Source organism: Psilocybe cubensis, chromosome 2, assembly GCF_017499595.1.
Source record: "Psilocybe cubensis strain MGC-MH-2018 chromosome 2, whole genome shotgun sequence".
NCBI lineage: Eukaryota > Fungi > Basidiomycota > Agaricomycetes > Agaricales > Agrocybaceae > Psilocybe > Psilocybe cubensis.
Window position 1 is genome coordinate 2,293,965 of NC_063000.1, and position 25,361 is coordinate 2,319,325.

Sequence of the window (25,361 nt, forward strand, 5' to 3'; positions counted from 1 at the left end):
ACCTCTATCTAATATAAAAGTTTTATTGTTTGCATAAAATTTTCTCCCTAGCAACAGATTGTTTTTCTTGTGTGACAGTAAAAAACTTTTGTCACACAGAAAGATCAGAAATGCAAAATAATTTTTAAGTTTTTTTTTTTGATAAAACATTATGGAAATATAGTTTTTAACATGCCTGAAGGCTACCATGAATATTCATTTTTGGGGGCCTTCAGGTTACTTTTTTCAGTCCAATGAAGTGAGCTCAGAAGGCGTTTTTGGTCGGTCAGCAGATGCACTTATGGCAATTTTTTGTGCAAAAGGGATAACGGCATGTAACTGGGTAGACAACTTTGTTTTCTTCCGCCTAACATAGGTGCTCAACAATGAAACAATTAGCAAAAGCAACAATATGACTACTAACATTTTCTCATCCTATACCCTTGACACAATCTTCTCAATAACTTTGCCCTTAGGCTGGCCCTGGAAACAGTCTAAAACAAAACCCTTCTCATAAAACTTTCAATACCTTGGTTTTATCTGGAGCCTACAACATAAAACAATCAAAATACCATCCGAGAAGAAATCCAAATACCTAGCAAAAATTGCAAATTGGACCAAAGACGACCAAAAATTCTTGCTTAGAGAAGCAGAATCACTCTTTGGCATCTTAGTACACTGCTCATTAGCCATCCCGGAAGGACGTTTACGCCTTCCTGCCCTATCTCGCTTTGTTACCTCCTTTTCACATACCACATCCATCCATGCCCAATGAACACCTGGAAAACTCACACTCAATAACATTAACTGGTGGAATGAATGTTTACAACATGACTTCTGTGGCTCATCCTTAACCCCATCACCGCCACTAAGCCCAATAGAATTCTGGGTTAATGCATCAACAGACTGGGGAATTGGGCTTGTTTTTAATAAGAAATGGTAATCATAGAAACTAAAACCACACTGGAAATTGAACGGATGCAACATTGGCTGGGCTGAATTCATTGCCATTGAAATAGGCCTATTATACACTATCCATTCCGGTTACACAAACACTTACTTTTTGATTTGCTCTGACAATCAAGGTGTCATCCAAGCTATTGAAGGAGGAAAATCACGCAGTCCCGAACAAAACAAAGTGTTACAATAAATTACATCCCTTCTTACCACTAATTCATTATGGATAAAATCCTTATACATACCTTTAAAGCAAAATATTGCAGATGGACCTTTGTGTGGATTTTCCTTACCATACTTACCTCGATCCAAATTTTTTTTTCTTTTCCATACACACTTGAACCCTTTCTACTATCTTCTTCACAAATGTTAGCATAGATAACCACACTTCGTAAATCCATACATATTAATCCTCAATAACCCAATAATATTAAAATTAAATCAATGCACAAAATGAAATACAGCACACTCAACAATCCGCACACATACCAAACAAAGCCAAAGTAAACATGCACCGTTGTATCCACACCTCTTTCCAAACACTACACAACCTATTACCAACGGTGCGTTCTTCAGAATTTACATCTGTCTCAACCTTCAACCCGGCCTCTTACCTATCCCTTAAAAAAACTTCATACTTTACTTCTGATGACTTTTCTCTTGTACCAGCAAACCATCAAAGCTTTCCTCTCAAACAACCCCAAAGTTTACCACCTAATTGACCAAACCCTTATAGCTTCCATCGCAGAAAGACCTTATCAAAGCAAAAAACACACCATACTACCCAGCCTACGTTATTTGATTGGTTACCTCTGTGACAAGTTGCCATGGCCCATAAATTCTCCAAGAAAACCCATTAACAACTTCAAAACGCACTTGCCCACAGCTAGACCTCATCCACCTTCAACAAATACTCTAACTCTATTCAACATTTTCAAACATTCTGTGAACTAGAAGGCGTCCCAAACCACAAATGCTTCCCAGCAAACAAGTTTGTACTATGCACCTTTGCAGCATCCGGTGCAGGCTCTTCTTCCTTCTCAACCATCCGGAACAAGATTACCGCCATAAAAGGCTGGCATGACTTGCATGGGGCACAATGGAATGGTGGCCCCCGCCTTCGCCTAGTCCTAAATGGTGTCAAAAATCTCACACCAGCATCCTCAACATGCCTACCACGAACGCCCATTAACACCACCATGCTTTTACAACTTATAGACGGCCTTGACCTCTCTCTTCCTCTCGACGCCTCCATTAGAGCTTGCGCAGCAGTAGCATTCTGGAGACAGTGCTGCCTAGGTGAACTTTTTAGTACCTCTCCTAACCTTCCAACAACCTTAACTACTCCCTCACGCCAATTGTTACACCGCTCCAGACGGAAGTTACACACCCTTGTATTGTCATTACCTCGTACCAAAACCAAGAGACACAGCAACAATGTCATCCTGACACAACAAACCAAATGACTTGATCCCGCGCATCTACTCACAAACCATTTACGCACCAGTTAACTACCTAAACACCTCCCTCTTTTCACGTATTTATCCCCCTCTGGTCTACACCAACTAACCAAGCACTGCTTTATGCTTTGATGCAATGCAATTTGGAAAAGCCACGGCTATCCAAGGATTACCGGACACAGCTTTTGCATTGGCGGCACAACTGAACTGCTGCTCGCAGGCATTCCCCCAGCTGTTGTAAAAGTACTAGGACAATAGTCTTCAAACTTGTTCTTAAGATACTGGAGGTTTCCCAAAGACATTGCCCCCCAATACATCCAAAACCTATGCACCTCACGCAAACAAAAGCACTCCAATTGCACTTGGTAAACATCTACAAACTGCCTTTTGGGGGCAAGCCAATGTTCCTGCTTTGGCTGGCGGTTGTCTTCCCTTTCTTTCTTGGGGTCATCCGGCATACTTCCATTGGTTATCTACGCCCTAGAGACAAAACAGCCATCCTATCAGCCGTCAATCTCTCTATACCCCAAACACACTACCTACATAATCAATGCTATGCACTACTAGGCACAATGCACCCCTAATGAGAAGCTAAGATCTTTGTTCAGAGCTTCTTCTCAAAGAAACCCAATGAATCTACTGTACCGCAAGACTTTGAATATTTAGCTGCAGTCCCAGGCAATAGGCAAATCACAAGACAACAAATCCAATGCCAACTAAATCAACTATCCTTATACAAAGCTTGCGGGATTGACAAAGTACCCAACATTGTCTTATAAAAAATGGCCCTGATCATAATCAACCATCTGCATGCAATATATAATGCAATAATCAAAACGGGACACTATCCTGAGATGTGGAAACACTCAATGACCATTGTGCTGAAGAAGCCTAAAAAACCCAGCTATAAAACACCAAAGGCATACCACCCAATAGCTCTCCTTAACACACTGCCCAAAGTTTTAATAGAAATAGTGGCTGAACAAATCAGCCACCTTGTTGAAAAATACTAACTATTGCCCAATATGCACTTCAGAAGCAGACCAAGAAGAACCACTACTAATACTATGCACTACATGGTTGACAAGGTAAAAACGGCTTAGAGGCGGGGTAAAATTGCATTAATGTTATTCCTTAATGTGAAAGGCGCATTTTCCAACACAGTGACAGACAGGTTGATTCACAATCTTAGAAAACATTGGATACCAACAGTATATGTGAACTTTATCTGAGAACTACTCAAGAATCAAAAACCAAACTTAAATTTGAAAACTTTGTATCTGCACTCATGGAGATAGATAACAGAATCAAATAGGGAGACCCTCTGTCAATGCTTCTTTACATCATCTATAATACTGACCTACTCAAAATAGTCAATTGCAAGGATGGAGAAGAGACCATCGGATATGTCGACAATGTAACCCTGTTGATAACAGGAGACAACACAGATAAAACAATGGACAAGCTGAGTGAACTAATTTACAAGGTAGACGGAGCACTCACCTGGAGCAACAGTTACAACTCAAGGTTTGCACTAGCCAAATAGACTATGATGCACCTTGATCCAAAAAATCCAGAAACTTTGGACCATCCACAATACTGGAAGTAAATGGCAAGCTGGTGCCGCAAGTCAACAACTTTAAGTGCCTCAGTTTTCAAATAGACTGCCAATTGAAGTGGAAAATGCATCTACAGAGGGTAACCAACAAGGCAACAAAGTGGGTAGCTAATTTCAATAGACTTGCAAAACCAACTACAGGCATCTCCTGCATCACCTATTTATTGCCACGGTCTTACCAAGGCTCACATATGGAATCAATGTTTGGTACACCTCCCTAACAAAACCGCCAGTGTATTGCAACAACATTGGATTGATCACAATACTCAAGAGAATAATCATGATACAACAAAGGACCATACTTTTGATAATTGGGGCAATGAAGACCATACCAACAGAGTTATTAGATGCTTATGAAGGTGTTCTACCACTCAAACTGGCACTGCTGAAAGCCTACTACAGATCCGTCATACAAATAGTGATACTCCTAATGAGCCACCCACTGCACAAGGTGCTAGAAAAGGCTAAAACGCAACCACCCAACTAATACAAGTCCCCAATCAACAATCTATTAAGAATCTTTGATATAAAACCAAGCTCCTTTGAGAAGATCAAACCAATATCTTACCTGCCCAATTACTAACCGCCATACAAAATAGTGATTGCGCCAACACACAATTAGTCCATAAAGTACAAAGCAAGCAGCATAGTCAACATATGCGTGTACACAAACAGATTGGGTCATGACAAAAAGGTGGGCACAGTGGCGGTACTACTGAAAACAAGACAGGACAGACATAATAAGGTACTGCAAAAACACCTGGGCACAAAAGAGGAGCACAATACATACAATGCGGAAGCAGTTGGAAGCCTGCTAGCCTCTAGACTTATACAAAGTGAACAGCCTACCACCAATAATGTCATAAATGTCTTTAGCAACAACCAAGCACTGCTAAAGAGCCTCCAAAAACCCAAAGCTAAGTCAGGCTAACATATACTCAAGGATATTAACAAAGCATACAAAAGCTTATAGGGAACAATAACCATTCACTGGATTTTTGGGCACTCTGAAGTTTTGGGCAACAAATAAGCAAACAAAGAGGCAAAATGAGCAACAGAAGGCAACAGTTAGCACCCAGCAAACTCCCAACATACCTTACTACACCAATAAAGAAGAGCATATCTGCTAAGAAACAGGCATACCATGCCAAACTCCTAGAAATCTGGAAAGAAAAATGGGAATCCTCACACAAAAAAAAAAATTCAAAAACATAGACTTAGAATTCCCCTTCAACAACTACAGGAGGGCAATAAAGAAACTGAATAGAACACAGACGAGTGTGCTCATCTAGGTGAGATTGGGGCATATCCCACTCAACGGCCATATCAGCAAATTCAGCATTGAACAAAGCAAGCAATGCCCCAAATGCTGGAAAAGACAAGACAATGCAAGAGCAACAGAGACTGTTAAACACTTCATATTCAAATGCAAAGGATACAGACACAAACAACAATTGCTATGGGACAACATAGGGGAGAGGTACTACAGCCTGGAGAAATTAACTACAAGACAAGAAAACGCAAAGACATTGCTGAAATACAACGCCAGGACAAAGAGGTTGAAACCCTATAAAGAAGACCTGTTAAACAGAGAAATAGAAGAAGAGGAATAAAACAAACAAAAGGAGCAATAACAACACCCACTACTAACAAAAATTATTACGCAAAAACAATAGGCAAGAAAGACAGCTTGCAAATTCACTAGAAATGGCGACACAAACAGCCTAGAAAGGCTAGACCTAGAGGGGTGATGTGAGGGCCCTTAGAGGTGCAGAGTTGCATTGGTGAAGGAAAAGAATGCTAGGTGTGTGTAGGTAGATAGATAGTACAAAGCTGAGGGAGGGGCCTACCCCTTAGAGGCTATAACTGGATTGAGCAAGGTGAAGAGTTGCTCGGGGTTAATGTAAAGTCAATAGCCCTCTCAACCTTCGGCCACCAGGCTACCAGGCCTCCATAAAACCTCATCCCCTCTTGTGGCCCACAACACCTTCATCTCTCATTCAGTTTGTATATTGATTCTCGTAGAATAGCATGGACAATATAGTATGCATGCCACTAGTGGCATCGGACTGTAGATACTTATGTAAATAGAGCTTAGAAAGTGAGGATTCAGACATTCGTCGTCCTTACCCGCGTTTCTCGTCTACTCTCAGTAGCACTCGTCACTGTTTTTTTTGATTTTTTACGCTCCCTCTCTCGCACAACACAGGTTACTCAACCACCCGCTAGTGCATGCCCAAGGGACCCAGGAAAGGCCCCAACAGCAGTCAATTCCGCATAAATGGCCGCTTTGCAAAGCCTAGCAAACCTACCATCCCCTCCAACTCGGAACCTGAGGTCAACGAAATCACTTCTTACCTTAACAACCTTACCATAACCAAATATTCCAACATGACTGCGCCCAACAATCAAGAGTCTGCCAGTAGCACGGAAGAAAGGCTTACCCAGCTCCTCCAAACAGTAAACGCACTTGCGAGCCAAGTGCAGCTACTCTCCGCTTCTAGGACTATGGCTCAGCCCCAAGCAAACACGCTGCCACCTCCGGAACCACAGCATAGCACGGGGTTTGTTCTGCCTATTCCTAACACACTAGATGCATCTCCGTCTCTCCGCTCCACCTTTCCGGAAATCGAGGCGGCCCACATCACCGCAATCATTATCCACACCTTTCAACAATACGACCTCCACAAGCTGGACTCCAAGTACTGTGAAAAAATGGCCGAGCCGGCTTACACATTCAACGCCTCAACCATGCAGTTTGAGGCTAGTAACAAAGCCGCACACAAGTACAAGATGGTCAACTCGCTGCTCACCCCCCTTATAATCTACTTTGATGTTCTCATAGCTCACCTATTTGCTGCGTCTCCACGCGTGAATGTGTCCCACTTTTTCTTCAAGTTCATAAATCACTTTCACAAGTTGACCACGGAGTATGATTGGCCTGCAGTCCTGGAATACACCATGGCATTCATAGCCCGCCAATGTGCAGACATGGCTGACCACGGTAATTATACAAAGTGGGGACTTCCGAATAAGGAGTTACAACTACAACACCTATTCGGACATTGTTGTGCACCAGGCAATAAGACAGGCACCCTAAGAGCCACTGGAATTAAGAAGGATAATGGTAGCACCGTATGCCAAAACTTCAATCTTGGCACCTGTACCCAGACACCATGCCCCTATGGGAGAATCCATGCGAAGGGAAGTGGCTCAGACAAAACCAACTAGGCATCCGGCAGGATAGGGCCTCCAGCCTTGCCACAGCCTTGTCCTTGCCCCACCAACGGCGAGCCACCCCAGTTTTACAACAGTCATGGACCTATAACCACATTTCAATTACCCTACTCTGACGTTTTTCCACATCTTGCACCACTACCTGCCCGTCCCAACACCGATCCAAGGGCAAACACTCCCCCTGCTGAATCCAGTACTCTGTAGCCTTGCGTCCTTTCCACACTAAATGAGGAGGCATGGGCTTTTTACTTACATTACTACCCCAATCGTGTCTTTGTAGATACAATAATCCATATCATTCGTCATGGTGCAAACCTCGGTTTCTCCGGAAACAAAAGCATCTCTCAATCATGCCAAAACCTGAAGTCCGCCTTCGATCTACCCTCAATCACGTTAGCTCTTTCTACAGACATTGCTACACAAGTCGCAAATGGCCACACGCATGGCCCATTTAAGGAACCGCCCTTCCCCAATTTTTGTTGCTCACCTGTTGGAGCAGTCACTCGCAAGCGCACCACTAAAATTTGCCGCATCCACCATCTTTCCCATCCTGACGGTACCTCTATCAATGATGGAATCCCCAATTCCGAAGCAACAATAGACTACGACATGGTTAGCAAAGCCATTGCTGATCTTGCAGCTTCTGGGCCACATTCTTCTATGATTAAGCTAGACTTAGAATCTGCTTTTTGCCATATCCCTGTTAGAAAGGAGGATTGGTACCTTCTTGGCTTTATCTGAGACAATCAGTTTTATCATAATGTCGTCCTGGGCTTTGGGTGCAGATCAGCTCCCTACATCTTCAACCTGTTTGGCGAAACCCTCCATTAGATCATCCAGGCCCACATTCCCGCCAGAATCCAACACTATCTTGACAACTACCTTACAATATTTCCGCCCAACACACCACCCGACGTGGTCACAAAGGCCCTTGAATGGGTCCTGGCTCTGGGCGCACAACTAGATCTTAAATTCCAACCCTCCAAGATCAAAGGTCTAGCAACAAAGATGGAATTTCTAGGGCTAGAACTTGACTCCGACGCCATGGAAGTACAGTGGGCAAAAAAACCGTTTGAGTGTTGGTCACGTATGAAAAGATTAATTTATAACTTTGAAATTAAAAATGTTAAAAATATGAGATTATTCACAGGTATACTAGAGGGTATTAGCTAAAGGATGGCACACTGATCATGTGATTTTTCCAAGAATTGACCAAACAGGAGCATATACAGTTTGCTAAGTCATTCGAACATTTTTTTTGCTAAACACTTGAGTATCAATAAATCATATCTACTAGTACTTTGTATGTCCACCCTTGGCCTTAATCACTGCTGCACACCTTCTAGGCATGCTAGCAATCAAATTCTGCACCACTTTCTTGGGTATTCCATTCCATTCCTTCTCAACCCTCTCCCAAAGTTCATGGATACCCTTTGGTGGAACTTCATGTTCATTAAGTCTTCTTTTGAGGTATTCCCATAGATGTTCAATGGGGTTGAGATCTAGAGATTGTGCAGGCCATATGAGGACCCTAAAATTCTGCTCTTCAAACCATTTCTTGGCCAATTTTGAGGTGTGCTTGGGGTCATTGTCTTGCTGAAAGTGGATATCTTCTACCTGTTGGCCATACCACTCCAAGGATTTTAGGAGCTCATCACCTAGGATCTCAGTGTATAACTGAGCATCCATCTTCCCATCAATTCTAGTGGCAAATCCAATTCCTTCCCATCCCATACAATCCCACATCATCAAGTTTCCTCCTCCAAACTTCACAGTTTGCTTGATCCTCCTGGGGTCCTGTCTGTTTTCCTTGTCTATCCACACCTGATCTCTGCCATCTGAACCCAATCTGTTGATTTTGACCCTTGCCCAGTCATCCACAGTCCACTCCAAGTGCCTTTCTGCAAACTCCAATCTAGCCCTCCTATGCTTTTTTGATAACAAAAGCTTCTTTTGTTTTGCCACTAAGACCATGCCAGTTATTTGAGTGCATTCCTAACTGTTTGAGGACTGATATTCTGGCCATTAATAGTAGCCAGAGACTTGGCAGCTTGCATAGCATTCTTGATTTGTCCAGTTCGAATTCCACGCTTGGTATAGGTAATATTGGCATCAGTCAGCTTCTTTGGGCATCCTCCATGAGAAACCACTGCCTCAGGACAGTAGTCTTGGCAAATCTTGGTGATAGAACCAGCACTAGCTCCAGTCTGGGCCTTGATAGAGGCATAGGAGTGACCAGAAGTAAGAAGAGAGACAATAGTAGCAATGGTTGCTTTAGAGAGGGGTTTTATGCTTGATTGGGAGGATAAAGAGGTTGGTTGTAGATATTATATACCTATTCAACATGTAGTCACATGATTTTATTGATAGTTGTTTGGTATATCAACAAAGTCATGTGATAATACATAGTTTATAGCATTTAAATTACTAGCAAAAAAACTGTTCAAATGACTTAGCAAATTGTGTATGCTGCTGTTTGGTCAATTCTTGGAAAAATCACATGATCAGTGTGCCATCCTTTAGCTAATACCCTCTAGTATACCTGTGAATAATCACATATTTTTAACATTTTGAATTTCAAAGTTATAAATTAATCTTTTCATACGTGACCAACACTCGAACGGTTTTTTTGCCCACTGTACGGCTCCCATAGGAGAAACTCCAATATCTTGCTGACATTCTTCAAACATGGTCAAAGACACAGAAATGTACAAAACATCAATTTGACAAGCTCGCCAGATTCTTACAATTTGCATCACAAGTGATCCCAACTTCCCGCGCGTTCCTACGCAGCCTCTACGATTTTTCATCTGATTTTGACCCACATTCCAAATTTCAGAAACAACGTTATCATACCCCAATCCTGATTGGAGATGAGATGTTCATTTTGGATCTACACACGACGCCCTCAACCCAAGCAGTCATTCTTTCCATAAGTCATCCACACATCTTATCTTATCAACACTTGTCACATGGGAGCCATGTTATTCCGGATCATGTCACTTCGTTGGATCATCAAGGCTATGCGACGGATCAGTCAACCATCAAACTGCACAGCTTTCTACACTGCCTTGCACAGCCGGACTGTCAACTCTATTTTTATCAATTCAATGGTCTTACTCAGCGTCAGGCTGCGGATTACTCATTCCAACTTATTTTTGGTTTGTCTTACTCATCCTTTTGTGTTTATTTATATCTTTTCTATTGTCTGTTGCGCTTTTATTGTCTTTGTCTTACCAATCTTCTATGCTTTCTGACTCATCCTTGCTTCTTTTATCTAATCTGTATTACCATTCACCTTTGTCATACACTTCTTTCTTACTCATCCTATTCATTTCTTATCTGTCGTCGTGTCGATATTGACATGCCTTATTGTTCTTGCTTATTGTTACACTTGCGTAGCCTCATTCTTGACACTTTGTACAGTATATGACTTGGTTTTCAGTAGCTCAGATTGGTATTTCGTTCACGTAGCTTTTAGTATAAAAGCTGTAGTAGAATTACACGAAATGACAGGAAAGTTACACCCAGTCCCCACTTTCTTCAAAGCAAGTCAATTTTCATCCAAGTCAAGTCAATTTCAAGTCAATCCACATCGATTCATTTCAATTCCAAGTTCAAGTTCAAGCCAAGCCCAAACCCAAGTCCAATTCAGTCATCAGTTCTACCCTCCGTCGAGACCAAGTTTACTTCCATTCATCCGAAGTCATCTCGCTTTCCATTAAGAGAGGATTTCATCCGAGACCAGTCATCCTCCTCATCCAACGCCTCTTCTTCTCAGCGTTGAATATCCAACTTCTATCCAGACCTCCAGTACTTCCCTACTTCCTCTCCTCCATTCAATCCGTCACCGCTCCTACTCTTTCTACACCTTCCAACCATCGCCGTTAGGAGTGTATTCAAGACATCCTTTCCCTCCGTCAACTCATCTGGAGCGATTTCATTCGAGACAGACTTAGTCTTTCATCCTCAATTCAGTCAATACTCCTGCGACGTATAGCTTCATTCCAAGCTTCAGAAAGATTGTCAATTTAAAGACACTTTCACCATTCTTCAAGATTCAGCCCGTTAACGACATTCCGACTCCTAGTCATCTTCTCATCTCCCCTCGGAACGTTCCCCATTCACTTCAGACAACCCCTCTAAGATTCACATTTATTGATTTCTCATACGCATTCTACGCATCTTCTTCACGCTTTCCATATACACCCGCCATCCAATTCCACGGTTCCATCCCATTTTCGGAAGGCTTATTTACTATCGTACCCAGACAACCCGGTTATCCGCCTCTTACTATTTTGCTTTCGTTACCCTTCACGATCCACACCATCCTAATCTACTTAAATCCTAGGCAGCGTCCTCCCTTAAAAAACTTAGGAGAAGGTTTCGTCCTATCCAGTCTGGACCACTCTTTCTCTGGGGTTTGTGTTTGTTGGATTACATATAGTTTATAACCAATCACAAACTTCGATCTTCAACGTCTATCTAGAGCAGCACGCCGGGATATTAACTGGTGGCATCAGTTCTCTACCTTGTGGAACAGCATTCGCTTCATTTTGCCTCAGCGGGACACGCTGCATATCTTCACTGATGCAGCGGGCAATAAAGGACTTGGGGGCCACTTTGAATCGCAATGGTTTTCGGCCAAATGCCCTAGGCGCTATTGCCCCGGGCACATACAAGTAAAAGAGATGTTTGTTGTTGTTTACGCTGTGCTCTGTTGGGGAGAAGCCTTCTCACGAAAGCACATCGTTTTTCACGTTGACAACGAGGCAGTCTTTTCAGCTATCAATAAACTCACCATCGACTCTCCGCCAACCCTGGCCATTCTCAAGTACCTTATCTACCTCGCGTGCCGCCTCAATTTCTCATTCTCTTTGGTTTGGATTTCTACATCTGATAATGCAATTGCTGACGCAGCCTCACAGTTCTCTTTTTCACGCATGTTTTCACTCGCACCCCACTTCAACAAGCAGCCATCCTTGAAGCGCCTCCAGATTGGTGGTACCAGCAAAACAGCCACTGGCCCCAAAGCATTGCCTTTTACTTATGGCATGATATCGCGTCCGGAACCCGGAGAACCTACTCTACCGGACAAAAGCAGTTTATTGACTACGTGCAACTCCACAACCTCTACAACCCTGACGGATCCATCCTTCCTGCTTCCCAGCTTGCCATCATGTCCTGGGTGGCGTCACTTGCCGGGCGAGTGCAGCCCGCAACCATCAAAGCCTACCTCACACATGTTTGCTCTCTCCACGTCAACGCCGACCTACCCTTTACAGCTTGGGACTTACCAATTGTCAGCCGCCTCATCCAAGGAATCAAACTGTACCATGGAGAGCGCAACTGCAAACCCGTCCAACCCATCACCCTTCCAATTCTCACAGCGATGCTAAAGCAGCTGCAACCGGAAACAACCCCTGGACACAGGTCTGTTTTTGCTGCTTGCTGCCTGGCATACAGCGGACTCCTGCGCTCAGGTGAGTTCACCAGAGGCAAAGGCAAGCACAACCCATCTCTTAACCTTTCCCGCCACAACGTCAAATTTGTCCCATTGCTCAAAAACCCCACCCACATCATCCTCACCCTTCCTGCTTCTAAAACAGACCTGTTTCGGAAAGGCATATCAATCACTATTGCTTCCGCCCCTGGGCATCCCACCTGCCCAGTCGCTGCCCTCAAGAAACTTTTTTCGGAGAATCCGCTTAAGGCCTCATTGTCCCCACTGTTTGAGAACCCCGATGGCAGCGCGCTCACATACGACCACTTTGTTAAAACTATCTGCGCTGCCCTCACCCGTGCCGGCTACAATCCAGCCTTGTATGCTAGGCATAGTTTTTGTTGAGAGGTGGCATCGGCTGCCGCTCAAGCTGGTTACTCCGACTACAAAATCCAGCTCCTGGGCCGATGGCGTAGCAATGCCTACAAGCTCTACATCGAAGCCGATCACAATCGCATTCTCCACCTTTCTTCTCTTCTTCACATGGATCACACTCATTACGTTCCTTACGAGCCTCTGTCTCTTTATAACTTCACCTCTCTGGCTTGACTTGTGATCCCTGTTTTTTGCCGGTCCAAGTCCATCTCGGATCCGCGACACAGCAGACCTATCCGGAGTCAAGAACTTTGGACCTCAAAAATAAAATTTTTTGACATGCAAACCACCTTTTTCATATCATCACGACAACAACATTAATGGATCGAGCAAGGTGAAGAGTTGCTTGGGGTTAGTGTAAAGTCAATGGCCCTCTCAACCTTCGGCCACCAGGCCACCAGGCCTCCATAAAACCTCATCCCCTCTTGTGGCCCACAACATCTTCATCTCTCATTCAGTTTGTACATTGATTCTCATAGAATAGCATGGACAATATAGTATACATGCCACTAGTGGCATTGGACTGTAGATACTTAAATAGAGCTTAGAAAGTAAGGATTCAGACATTTGTCCTCCTCACCGCGTTTCTTGTCTACTCTCAGTAGCACTCGTCACTGTTTTTTTTTTTTTTTTTTGATCCCGCCCACCATCCCTTTCTCTTCATTCCATTCGCTCACATTACTCTTTTACCACTACTTTGCTCGTTACATGTCCCTTGTAGTTAGCTTGACTTGTGATCCCTATTTTTCGCCGGTCCAAGTCCATTTCGGATCCGCGACACAGCAGACCTATCCGGAATCGAGAACTTTGGACCTTAAAAATAAAATTTTTTGACATGCAAACCACCTTTTTCATATCATCATGACAACAACATTAATATTAGAGTATACTCCAACATTGTCACATGTACATACCACATTACATGTGCGCACTTACATATTGGGCTTCAGCCCTTCATAGCTACTCAGTTCCTTCTTGTTTTCAACACCCACAATACATCCATTGTTCCTATCTTCTTGTCGTCACTTCCCCTGGGTCTCTTTCTAATATCAAAAAAAAACTCAAACTATACCTCCCCTTAGCCTTTGGCACACTCTCTCCATCTCGCCTTTGGCATTTTCCCTCTACACCTGCCAAACTGTCTGAATCACCTTGTTTCCGCTCTTTCCCTACTCCGCCCTTTCAACAAGAAATTGAGACTTGCATGGATACTTGCAACCATTACGCCTGGCAACTTTTTTTCCTCCAAGGTGACCTTCTAGTGCACAAACAAGTTCTGCGTTTTGCTTACAATAACGGAGAATCCTTTGACACTCTTTGTGCTTTTACTGCTGCGGTTATTAACTGTAAAGAGAGAATTGTTACTACCTATGCCTTACTGTCTGCCGCAGAATAAGAACTATGTACCCTACATGCAAGGATCAACGAAGTCTTAGACCTATGTAATTCCCTGATCTCTGTTTCATGCACTGTCAATCATTTACACTCCTCCACTTCTCTTGATCCTGAGCAAATCACTGAGTGCAGTCTCTGTCTTGACAATTTGGAATATTGCCTTCAATTCTCCACTTCTTTATCACCTAAAAGTCTCTCTGACTTAACTCTTTCCAAATAAGCGCACATATATTTATCTCTCATGCATATACATCTCTGTTTTTTCTTTGTTTTCTCTTGCCTGCATTCATTTCCAACGGCCTTGTCCTTTTTTTTTTTTTTTGCATCTCCTCTCCTCTATTGTGTGTATACCGCCTGCGATGCCAGCTGCAAAAGGCAAGGGCCGCTCCCTTTCCGTCAACCACAACAAAAGTGACAATGTCTGTTGTAGTCGCTCTGCACACCCGGCAGACCATGGCCGCGCCCGTGATACTACTAGCGGTGTCAACCCTGCTATCATTGCATTGATTAAAGCAGGGCAAAAATCAAACAAAAAGACTATGAAAGATATTCTAGAACTGTCAAGAATTCAAACTGAAACTATATTCCATTCTTTTCTTGCCTTGCCTTAGCTGCAGAACCCTGCCCCGGCTACTGTACAACCTGTTGCCCATACCTGCTCTCAAAGTGATAATTGTGGGTATAAGGTTCCATTCCCTGGAGCTTTTGATGGCTTGTCCACTACTGTCAAAGACCTACTTGCGTCATGGCAAAACTTCTTTCATTTCAATCCCAATGTGTATAAAACCATTGAAGCAAGAGTCCGTACCACTTTGAGCTCTTTTAGGTTGAGTTCCACTGCAGTCTGGCAGACTCAGTTCATTGACTAGCTGGAAACTGGGGCTTACACAATCACCACATGGGCAGACTTCAAACAATGTGTCAAAGACTCCTTCTTGCACCATTTCAGCCAGCAACGCACCAGCCAAGAAATCCTGTCAATCTGCCAGGGGTCCATGCCCGTTTAGAAATTCATCATTTTGTTTGACAAACTCTCCTTTCATTCAAAATTCAACAATGAGGCCCTAATCCAATGCTTCAAAGAGGCTTTCAACAACTGCATTCTGACAGAAATTGGTCAGACTCACTGTGAAATGTGTACCATTGCCAAATGAAAGAGTGCGGCAATTCTAATGGATTACCAATTGTGTGAGACTGATGCAACATTGAAGTAATCCCTGAATTGGACCTTGTGGCACCCTTCATCCACACCTTCTACTGTTACACAACAAAACACAACTACTACTGCTCCTGCCCTTCTACCGTATAACCCCACAGCAAACTAGGCTACCCCTGCTCCCAACGTGTCACTGCCCCAAATATCTCTGTGCCAACAAACTCTCGCGCCTCACTTTCTTGCTTCAACTGTGGTTCCTTTGGTCATTTTATGTACTTGTGCCCCAAACCCAAAAACCTTGATTTTCAAAAGCGGTTGCGTGCAAAACTCAAACACGCTAGGGCTGTGTTGGAATATTACAACCAACTCCCAATGATGACAAAGAGGAGATTTGCTATGTGGAAATTGACAAAAAGTTGATGTTTGAGGATGCGGATTTTGTCTTCTGCAACAAGTGAGTTGTACATCCTTGCCACCCATGTGTACACTGCCTATAATTACTCCAAAATTGCATACTTGTTTACCATTACAATCCGTACCTTTGCCTGCACAAATATTCCTCTTGGCTACATTGTCTTCTACCCCAACGCCTCCTGAATAACCTTTAGTGGCTCCTCAACAGTCTTCTTCACTGTCTACCCTATGTTCCTTCCTCATACATGACTCTATTTGTAATGAACCGCCTATCCTAGAATAATCTAAAGACTCCAATGATGAGGGCAATGATGACGACACCTGCAATCCTCCCCAATTGGCTAAACCTTTCCCAGAAGTCAAAGTGTCTCCTTTGCCACCCACTGGTACTGTTGAGTTACCCAATAAACCCACCTGCCCACCACCCGTCAACTGTCTGTCCCAGATTCTAGTTGCGATACGCAACCTTCTTCTTGACATCTGTTGCCTACAAAGTACCACCTGGCGCACCAAAAAGCTGCTTCGAGCTTGGGCTCTTAAAGAACGTTGGGATGACATTGACAACTCCCTTGTCAATGCTCTCTGTTCCTTACTATGGCCCCAGGCCGTCGACATCCTGACTCAACTCAAGAAGCCTCGAGACTACATATCTCGTATGGGAAGCAAATGCCTAGATATTTACTAGTTTCTACTACTTTTTATGATAAAATATAAGCATATGCCAGCAGCCTTATATCTTTCTAGTCAAGGGATAATTAATATAAAATCCCAATAACAAATTATGATATGAATTAATTTTTCTTTTTATTTTTGTCAGACAGATTTATCATATTTTGCCATAAATTTATGATAACTTGCCATAAATTTATCATATGTAGATAGATATTAGATATGGAAATTAATGATATATATCATTAAACATATGGCAATATTATGATATAGAATGATATGAAAATTATGGTATAGGGTTTATTAGATAGATTTATTATTATTTGCTATAGATCTATTATTTTTTGCCATAAAATATATCATTAGCAAATGATATAGCTAATATTAGCTAGATTATACTTATTTTATCTTAGATTATCTGTCAGATAATTATTATTTAACAGGCTATCTTATTAGATAGTATCTAGTTATTTTTATAAAGATCTAATCTAGGCATCTATATCAATGACATTACTGCTTAGCCTTTCCCTTTGCCTCGGCCCCTGGCTCTATAAATAGAGCTCATCCTATGCTACTTTTGGGCATTGCTAGCAATGGATTAGGCGCTTTTTGGGGCATTTCTGGACCATTTCTCTTGGTCTTTTTTGGTAGACCTATAGTTTTAAAGTGTTCCAATCTGAATCTGAAATTAGAATTGCAATATATTTACTCATTATTGTGCAATTAAGCGTACAATGTCTTGGCCAAAAAGCGCACCTTGAATAGCACCCTCTAGGGGTTGGTATGCATCTTTTTGACTATGCCATTATTTTTTATTTATGTTAGACGGGGTACATGTCAAGTTTCAGGGTAATTAAAGCAGTAAAACCCATTGAACTAGGATATGCACCCTACCCCTCCCCCTCCTACCCCTTGTATGAATGTCTTCCTGATTAGATAAATTCAGGCCCAACTAGGGCTGAGTAGGCGCCTATTATACCAATTTATAGAGCCCATAATCTTGATCAAATTCCAAGATTGAGGAGTACTACCCCATTCCCTCCAGAACTTGTGTATTTTATTATGCCATAGAATGGGCTCTCAGACCATTAAAAAACATGTAGATCTACTATTAATAGTACATAGAGCCCAAAATTTACCCTTAAAAGCTCTCTGCAGCAAGGAAACATACTAATTTAAGGGGGATATGAGAAGAGGTATGGCAGGTTATTAATTAGGTCATATCTCTACAAGTACTTCGTCATAAATCATATTCTTGATGTCTACAGATACCTATGGGTTCCTTCTAAATATTATTCTCAGTGCCTAAAAAGATCCATCCATTAGATGAGATACTGCAGAGAGAATACCATTCTTTATCAAAATGCACAGTATTTTCACATTTACCATATATAAACATTCAAGATCAGGAAATATAAAAACAGGATAGTATAGCCCCAAATTGTAGCTTTCTAAAACATTAGATATGTTGTGCATTGGACCAGTGGTTGTTGAGATATGAAAAGAAAGGTGTTGAAGAACCCATCAGAGACCTGAATGGATATTGGCCTTTATTTATGCTTTGTTTGTGGTTACCTCTTTGGCTTTTCTCCAAGATACATTTTAACATATGTCAGCTCATACTCATTGGATTTTTATGAGTCTATATACCACAGATAAGTATCATTTAGGACTACACAACCGTATAGTTTATGTATTTTATAAGTGTTATCTTCCACATCATATTTTGCTTTTCCTCCATTTTTGAACAATAATGCTTATTCTTCTTGTACCATCTTGTTAAGCGTTCTGGCCATTTGGCACCATGAATATAATATATAGAGGACCTTGATAGCTATCTGTGAATGTAAGGTATGTGCATTTTGGTGAAGTATAAGTGGTAATATGGTCATATTATGTTGCACATCAAAACTTATTTCTTTTTCATTTATTATCCTTATTTCTATTTTTTATTTCTTATTTTTATTCCTTATGACTCATTTTTTAGTAGTTTATCCTTATTTCAATAGTAGTATATAAACCCCTCCTATTGTAGGCTAGAACCCCCAAGCTGATTATCAACTTGGACAACTTGGTATAACCTAATTATATTACATTCAATCTAATAAGTTTGTTTGCTACTTTGCTTCCAACTTTGCTTCAAACTCCAATTCCAAATTTGATTGGACTTAGGCTCTAAGGAACTTAAGTCTGCCTCAACAACTTTAATCTGACTTCGACCAGTATTTGACCAACTTCGTCTTTGACTTAGTCTCTTGCCTAGTATTGTTCTCCTTTTAGATCTCCATATTCAAATTAGGGCACAAGGTATAGGAAGAGCGCAGCACATAAGCTAAAGCTAAGCCCTCCAATAACCAAATTCAATAGCAACTTCAGCCTCCAACTTCCATCTACAAACTCACCCTTAACTTTGTTCCGCTTGATACAACCCTAACAGCAGCACATAAGCTGAAGCTAAGCCCTCTGACAACTGAATTCAACAGCAACTTCATTTTCCAACTTTAGCCTCTGACTTCCATCTACAAACTGGCCCTCAACTTTGTTCTGCTTGACACACTCTAACATGGATGTCTGGTGAACACACAGACATAATAATTTATTTAGTCTTATCATTTGAATAATTTCATAGAAATTATTGTTACCAAACAGACTCTAAAGTACTGTAAAGTATATACATATATATGAATTACTATTAGATAGAACAAGAGTATTTACAGACTACAAATATAATTCTAATCTTACCACAACCTAGATTATTAAATTATAATTGGAAAAACAATATTACAAATTGCTATTAACCATTATAAGGCTTCAGTTTGTAAGCATCTATTTGTGGATTGTCCACAAAATCCTCAAATATAAGATCACTTGAGTATTGAAGCTTTTGGTATTCAGCTGCTTTTTTTTTGGTTTGTCGCTTTTTATAAAATACACTATTGTATAATGAGCAAAAAAACCCAACCAATAAATTCAATACTCACATTCCAAAAGCAATTATTCCAACCAAAACAATTAACCCAACAAAACCTCCAACAAGCTTGAATTTATTGGTTGAAACAAAATTGCTCAAACCTTGGGGATCAGGATCAACAAAAACAAGCTTTCGGTTAGGCAGCTCGGCTTTGCTAGGAGGATTGCTAGGGTCGTAACAATATTGTTTGAAGCAAGTAGAACAGAAAGATGAACGAGAGATTGGAGGTGAAGCTTTTAATCGAGCACGATCAAAAGCTGCACACTGTAGACATTTCCCCCAATTTGGATCTGGTGCATTAGAATTGGGGGTAAAACCTGATGCAAGATTCAAGAAAACCTGATTAAAAAATACACGCGTATGACGCTGAGTGTATGTGAGCTGAAAGGTCGCCGTACTACCAACACTTAGTAAGAAGAGATATTAACCGAGAGACCAGATGACTGACTTGGTAGAAGGATTATCTCCCGTTATTGGTGGAGCATTTGGAAGATATATGATCAACGGATAGTCGTCAGAACTAGACGGGTCGCAGCCAAAGAAAGTCGGTCGAGCATTCACTCCGGTGGCAATGAAGTCATCGGCCGTAAAAGGGATGGGCGGGACTTTCTTATGTGATTTTTGAAGGAAATTTATTTGTCTTTGATTGCTAAATATTAGGCTCGTTCCACTGTTACACATAGGTCAGTATAAAGTTACGCGGATGAATGTGCATGTGTGTACTTTGGCCAATTATTCACAGGATCATCAGCGCTACCCTCCAGCGCCACTATGACATCGATGTTTCTGGCATTGACGAGTAGTGGTCCGTACGGGGTGTTTTCCTGGTTAGAAGCGCCGTCAATAAGGTTGATCCATGTAGCATCGGTATCTTGAAAGCTCGCGGAAGCCTGTCCTTGGAATGGATTCGGCCAATTTGCAACATCGTTAGCTCGAGTACGAACTTCCCTGAGCTGCCGCTGCAGAAGATAGAGAAGGCCGGTGCTATCACTGCTCGAAAATTGTGAAAGTGTGTTTGTTCCAAAATCGAGGATTTGCTGAAGGAGAGAGGGTCAATTCCAGCAGTCAAGATAGTCAGTCATGCAGATTGCTCACATTGAACAGACTAGCACTGGAGCCCATGATGAACCCAGCCTGGTCAAAACCAATAACACATGCTGACCCGTTCAACGATCGACCGCCATCAAGGTGCGTCCCTGCGAAAGTTAAATTCATGCCGCTCGATAAAAAGGGATCGTAAGAAGCAAGTTCCAAGGGTGTGATCTAGAAACATCAATATGGTGGGCCAACGCATTGGAAATAGGTACGTACCTCGTACACCACCGAATCAAGGGAAAGAATGCCTGTTGAATTCGAGTTGGAGGGCCGCGAGTCGGCGACAACGATTGGAAATGGCGTCAAATGAGCCTGGTAGGCGGGTATAAGCGGAATATCCGACCACAGTTGACCAGCGCCATGACCAGTATCGTTGGTGAAGAAATTGGATCGTGACGTTTGATTGAGAAAATGGTATGAAATCATTCGCGACCACACATCGGTGAGACTTGTGTCACTAGGAAGGAATGAGTTAGTAAGCGAGCTATAATGTCAAGTTTCAAATACGCACATTCCTTGATTAGCTTTGGATATAACACTCCATAGGATGCTTCCAAAGAAATCCTGGTTCTTGTCAGAGAGCAGATTATCGCCATCGGGCGTAACAAAAGGAATATCCAACAACCATCCATCCAGATCTTTCCCATTTCCAAATACAAGGTCGTCGAGAGTAGGGAAATTATTGAAAAGTAGCGAACCTGTTATCCAGGAGCCGCCTGATGATTTCACCGTGAGTTATTCAGGACACAAGAATAAAGGGAGTTATAGAGCGCACCAGACAAACCAGCCATATAGGACGCAACCTGTAGCAATCCTCCAGTGCCCGCTGCTTTGGATGACACGTTCCGCGCATCCAATACCAACAAGGAGCTCGCACCGTATTGAGCTGCTCGAAGTCCTCCTCCAGGGATCGTGATTGCTACCCGTGGAAAGGGAGATGTGAAATTCGCAAGGTTATAGCCTAAAGCAGATCCATCCCCTAACCAATCCTTCCAAGCCTGGAGAATCGTTGTCTTCTCCCGGGTCGATACATAAGCCTGTTCCCCCGGGTGAAGAGTCTGATTCTGCGGCGAAAACGATCGAATTAATGAAGTCGTCGAAAGGTCAGGACATTGGACATTGGTAGTAGGTGCATAAGCAGTGACCGAATCCGACGGCGCGCGTGATGACACGATAGGTCGATGGTTCTTGGCCACTGATAGACCGAATAGTAGAAATTGAAACCATACGTCGGCTTTCATGAGAGTCAAGAGGGGATTGGAATGAAGGCAACCAAGAACATCACTTCGCACTTAAGTATAATAATAATAACATCATCGCCTCACTGGAAAGCGTGGACCAGGGCTGTTAGCAACACGCTGTGTAAATGCATCACTTCCATTTTTATCACTTTACAAAAAAGATTAATACATTTGTCGTGCCAACAGTCATATCGATATAAAGGGAATAAGCATGGCTACTACTAAAGAAGCTGAACTAGTCGTCAAATCCACCTTCAAACAAATAATTAGCCGCAAGCTCCTCGTTCTTGTCACAGGCAAAGTAGGCCTCTAGCACAGCGTGCCGAGGGAACCCAAGGCCTTCCAACTGTTAAATAATAAAAAGTGAGTTATAATTAAACTTGCAGAGCAAACATGCACTGACTCGGAGAATGGCTGCCCTTTCTTCTTCTGTAACGCTGATAGTGTGAGCGTTTTGGGGAGGTTGGCCGCCGTTGCCGCCTTCCTCGTCGTCCAATTCGATGCCCAAAAGCTGGAAGAGCGCTTCGGGATTCTGCGCAATCATCTGTGCAATGGCAGGGTTCTGAGTAGCAAGTTGCTGTATCAGAGGCTGAATCAAGCCGGGATTTTGAGCCATCTGTTGGCGGAGCAACTGAATTTGAGGATTGTCGCGGAGAGCTTCGAGGTTGAGACCGCCGGCACCAGCACCAGCACCTGGGCCGCCAAGATTACCACCGCCTGGAACACCTCCTCCTTGTTGCTGCTGTTGCGCCAACTAGCAAGAAAAGATATGAGTATAATTTGCATTGATTATGACCTCAAGTTAGCTTACCTGGAAAAGATTCTGTGGTTGACCTGGTTGAGGCTGATTTGAAGATGGTGCTGCTGCTGCCGCCGCAGCAGCAGCAGGAGCAGGAGCGGGTGCTTGAGAAGATTGAGGAGGTGAGGTTGGAGCCTGACGGGCACTCTCTGCTTCAAGATGTGCGGGGATCCCCTGGGTGTATGGTCAAAACGAAAGCCATGTAATTGGAAATCAGATTAATCCCACATTCATGAGATATTCCACGGCGCGGTCGGGGTTGTTAAAACTAGCGCGCATGGCCCGGAGAACCTGTTCTTTAGGGAACCCCATTTCAACCATATTGTTGATTGCAGATTGCAGCCCCTCTCCGGAGAGAAAGGAGCTAAGATCGCCAAAAGCTGGAGCGGACGTGGATGGCGTTGACAATGGGGCAGCCATGGTGACATCAGTAGCGGGCGCGGGTGCGGGTGCGGGTGCTGTGCCAGTTCCAGTTGAGGGAGCTGTGACAGGCTGCGATGGAGCAGCGGGGGCAGGGGCCTCTGCAGGTGCGGCGGATGTAGAGGGTGCGGGTGCTGGTGTAGGCTTAGGCTAGAAAAAAGATGAGATGATGGAAGACGAGATCGCGGCACCGACGCACTTTGGAGACCATCAAAACAAGGAAATCCTTCTCCTTGATTCCACACGATTCAATGGTCTTGTCATCGACGAGCACCTTTCCTGGGAAGGGTCAACAGAGCGCGTAGACGGGAGCGACATCGACTGACCAGAGTATATTATTTTCTGGGTGGCAGCAGCATGGCCTTGGGACTCCTGGATTTTGTCCTTGAGGGTAGCGATGGTGTCCTGGCCCTCGACATCGACCTGTGCGATGTGAGAGTGTGTGTGCAGCGGCAAGGAGGTGGATTACCTGGAAAACCTTCTGCTGGGTGGTCTTTACGGTAATCTTCATTGTGGTGATTAGGAGAGGGACGATTACGAGGCCCGCCATTACAAAATCAATAAATATCCGCCAAGTCAATTACGAAATACGGCTAAGTCGCGATTAGGCGTAGATCGTGCAGAATAAATATTTGCCAAGTCATATTTATCTGCCAAGTCAATTAGTTAAGTCTAAATTAACCCTCTCGCCATCACCCCAACGGTACTGTGCCATGCCTTCTGTTCTCTCCACCGTTTTCCTCACCTCTCCTTCGTCCAGCAGCTCCCATGGAAAAGCAGGCCGGGGACAAGTATCTGCGCCACATCGCTGCATTTATCCGTGCCAATGAAAGGGGGCTGGCCGAGTCTGGTCTCGTTCGCAGGAAACCTCAGCCCACAGAGTCCTCCAGCTATCTTGCTCCTTGGGGTCTCCAATGGCTTTCTCCCACAGCCACCCAGAAACCCATGGTCTTCTCCATAGACACCCACCATCTTTTCTACATTCTGGTCCAGTTACAGGCGTTGGGCTTCGACATCGGATCACTGGATGTCCGCGTTGAGTCGCCCTCTCGTCCAATGAGCTATGCCAACATCTATACAGACCAGAAAGACGCCGACACGTTGTCTCTGGCCTCCATACGGTCCTCCTTCTCAGCTGTGTCGAAACTCTCTCTAGGAGGAGGCTGGTGGACGGCTCCTGAACCTCCTAACACCGATACCGAATTGAAGTTTATTTATAGCAGCTTCACCAAACTTCCCTCGTTGGCTATCCGTGCTCCGGGAAACAAAGTAATTGCAGAGCTTTTGAGTGACCCACCTAATCAGAATGCGATCCCGTTGGATGTATTCAAGAATCTTCAACGGTTAGAGTGCGAGAACATTGATCCTCGCACTTTGCTCGGATGGGATCGCCTCGCGGAATCTCTAAGGAGTCTTAAGATCAAGAAAAGTGGCCTGGAGGATATATCTCAAATTCTCGTTGGCGCTGTTATATACGATGAAGCCCGGAGAGGGGGCATTTCCCTTCGAGAGCATCAACTCAACACTCATCCGACCACAACTCAACGTCCTGTTTTGACTCCCAGTCAGATATCCGACGATGAGCATGATACGGGAGGTGATCGTCCACAAGCTAGCAACGCGCTTCACACTTCCTCAGCCTTGGTCGAAGAACTTTCCCCTCTGAAATGGACATTTCTTAAGCACCTCTATTTACCCGATAATTCCCTAACCTCCTTCCCTACTTCAGTGCTTCGCTATCTGACATCGTTGACACATCTTGATCTCTCTTCGAATCTCCTTGTATCAATACCTTCTGGCTTTGCAGAGTTGTACAACCTCCGAAGTTTGAACCTTTCTGATAATCTAATCGACTCAGTTTTGGGCATCTATCTCAATCTGGGACAAATTCTTTCACTTGTTCTGTCGCATAACCGTCTAGAGTCGCTCTGTGGATTGGAACGCCTCTTGGCCCTCGAACGAATTGATTTGCGACATAACCTGATCGAAGAGAGCTCAGAAATTGGGAGACTGGCCTCTCTTCCTAACCTAACCGACATATGGATTGAAGGAAACCCATTAGTTGAAATTGA

The 25,361-nt window shown here is 43.2% G+C and overlaps 4 protein-coding genes across 4 annotated transcripts; 1 reads left to right on the forward strand and 3 right to left on the reverse strand.

The window, feature by feature from the left end:
* Positions 1-6,246: 6,246 nt before the first annotated feature.
* JR316_0002248 (uncharacterized protein) lies at positions 6,247-7,245 on the forward strand (the record flags this gene model as incomplete). The annotated part of the gene is made up of 1 exon (XM_047888042.1): positions 6,247-7,245. One exon carries the CDS (start codon positions 6,247-6,249, stop codon positions 7,243-7,245), a length of 999 nt encoding a protein of 332 aa, XP_047752965.1.
* A 1,985-nt stretch (positions 7,246-9,230) lies between these two features.
* JR316_0002249 (uncharacterized protein) lies at positions 9,231-9,941 on the reverse strand (the record flags this gene model as incomplete). Its single annotated transcript, XM_047888043.1, has 2 exons — positions 9,231-9,543; positions 9,868-9,941. 2 exons carry the CDS (start codon positions 9,939-9,941, stop codon positions 9,231-9,233), a joined length of 387 nt encoding a protein of 128 aa, XP_047752966.1.
* A 10,216-nt stretch (positions 9,942-20,157) lies between these two features.
* JR316_0002250 (Lysophospholipase 3) lies at positions 20,158-22,146 on the reverse strand (the record flags this gene model as incomplete). Its single annotated transcript, XM_047888044.1, has 7 exons — positions 20,158-20,404; positions 20,458-20,771; positions 20,830-20,997; positions 21,046-21,286; positions 21,341-21,545; positions 21,605-22,024; positions 22,122-22,146. The coding sequence occupies 7 exons, from the start codon at positions 22,144-22,146 to the stop codon at positions 20,158-20,160; spliced, it is 1,620 nt and encodes a 539-aa protein (XP_047752967.1).
* A 159-nt stretch (positions 22,147-22,305) lies between these two features.
* Positions 22,306-23,800, reverse strand: JR316_0002251 (UV excision repair protein rhp23; the record flags this gene model as incomplete). The annotated part of the gene is made up of 7 exons (XM_047888045.1): positions 22,306-22,416; positions 22,474-22,824; positions 22,882-23,043; positions 23,098-23,439; positions 23,489-23,568; positions 23,616-23,712; positions 23,759-23,800. 7 exons carry the CDS (start codon positions 23,798-23,800, stop codon positions 22,306-22,308), a joined length of 1,185 nt encoding a protein of 394 aa, XP_047752968.1.
* Positions 23,801-25,361: the final 1,561 nt, after the last annotated feature.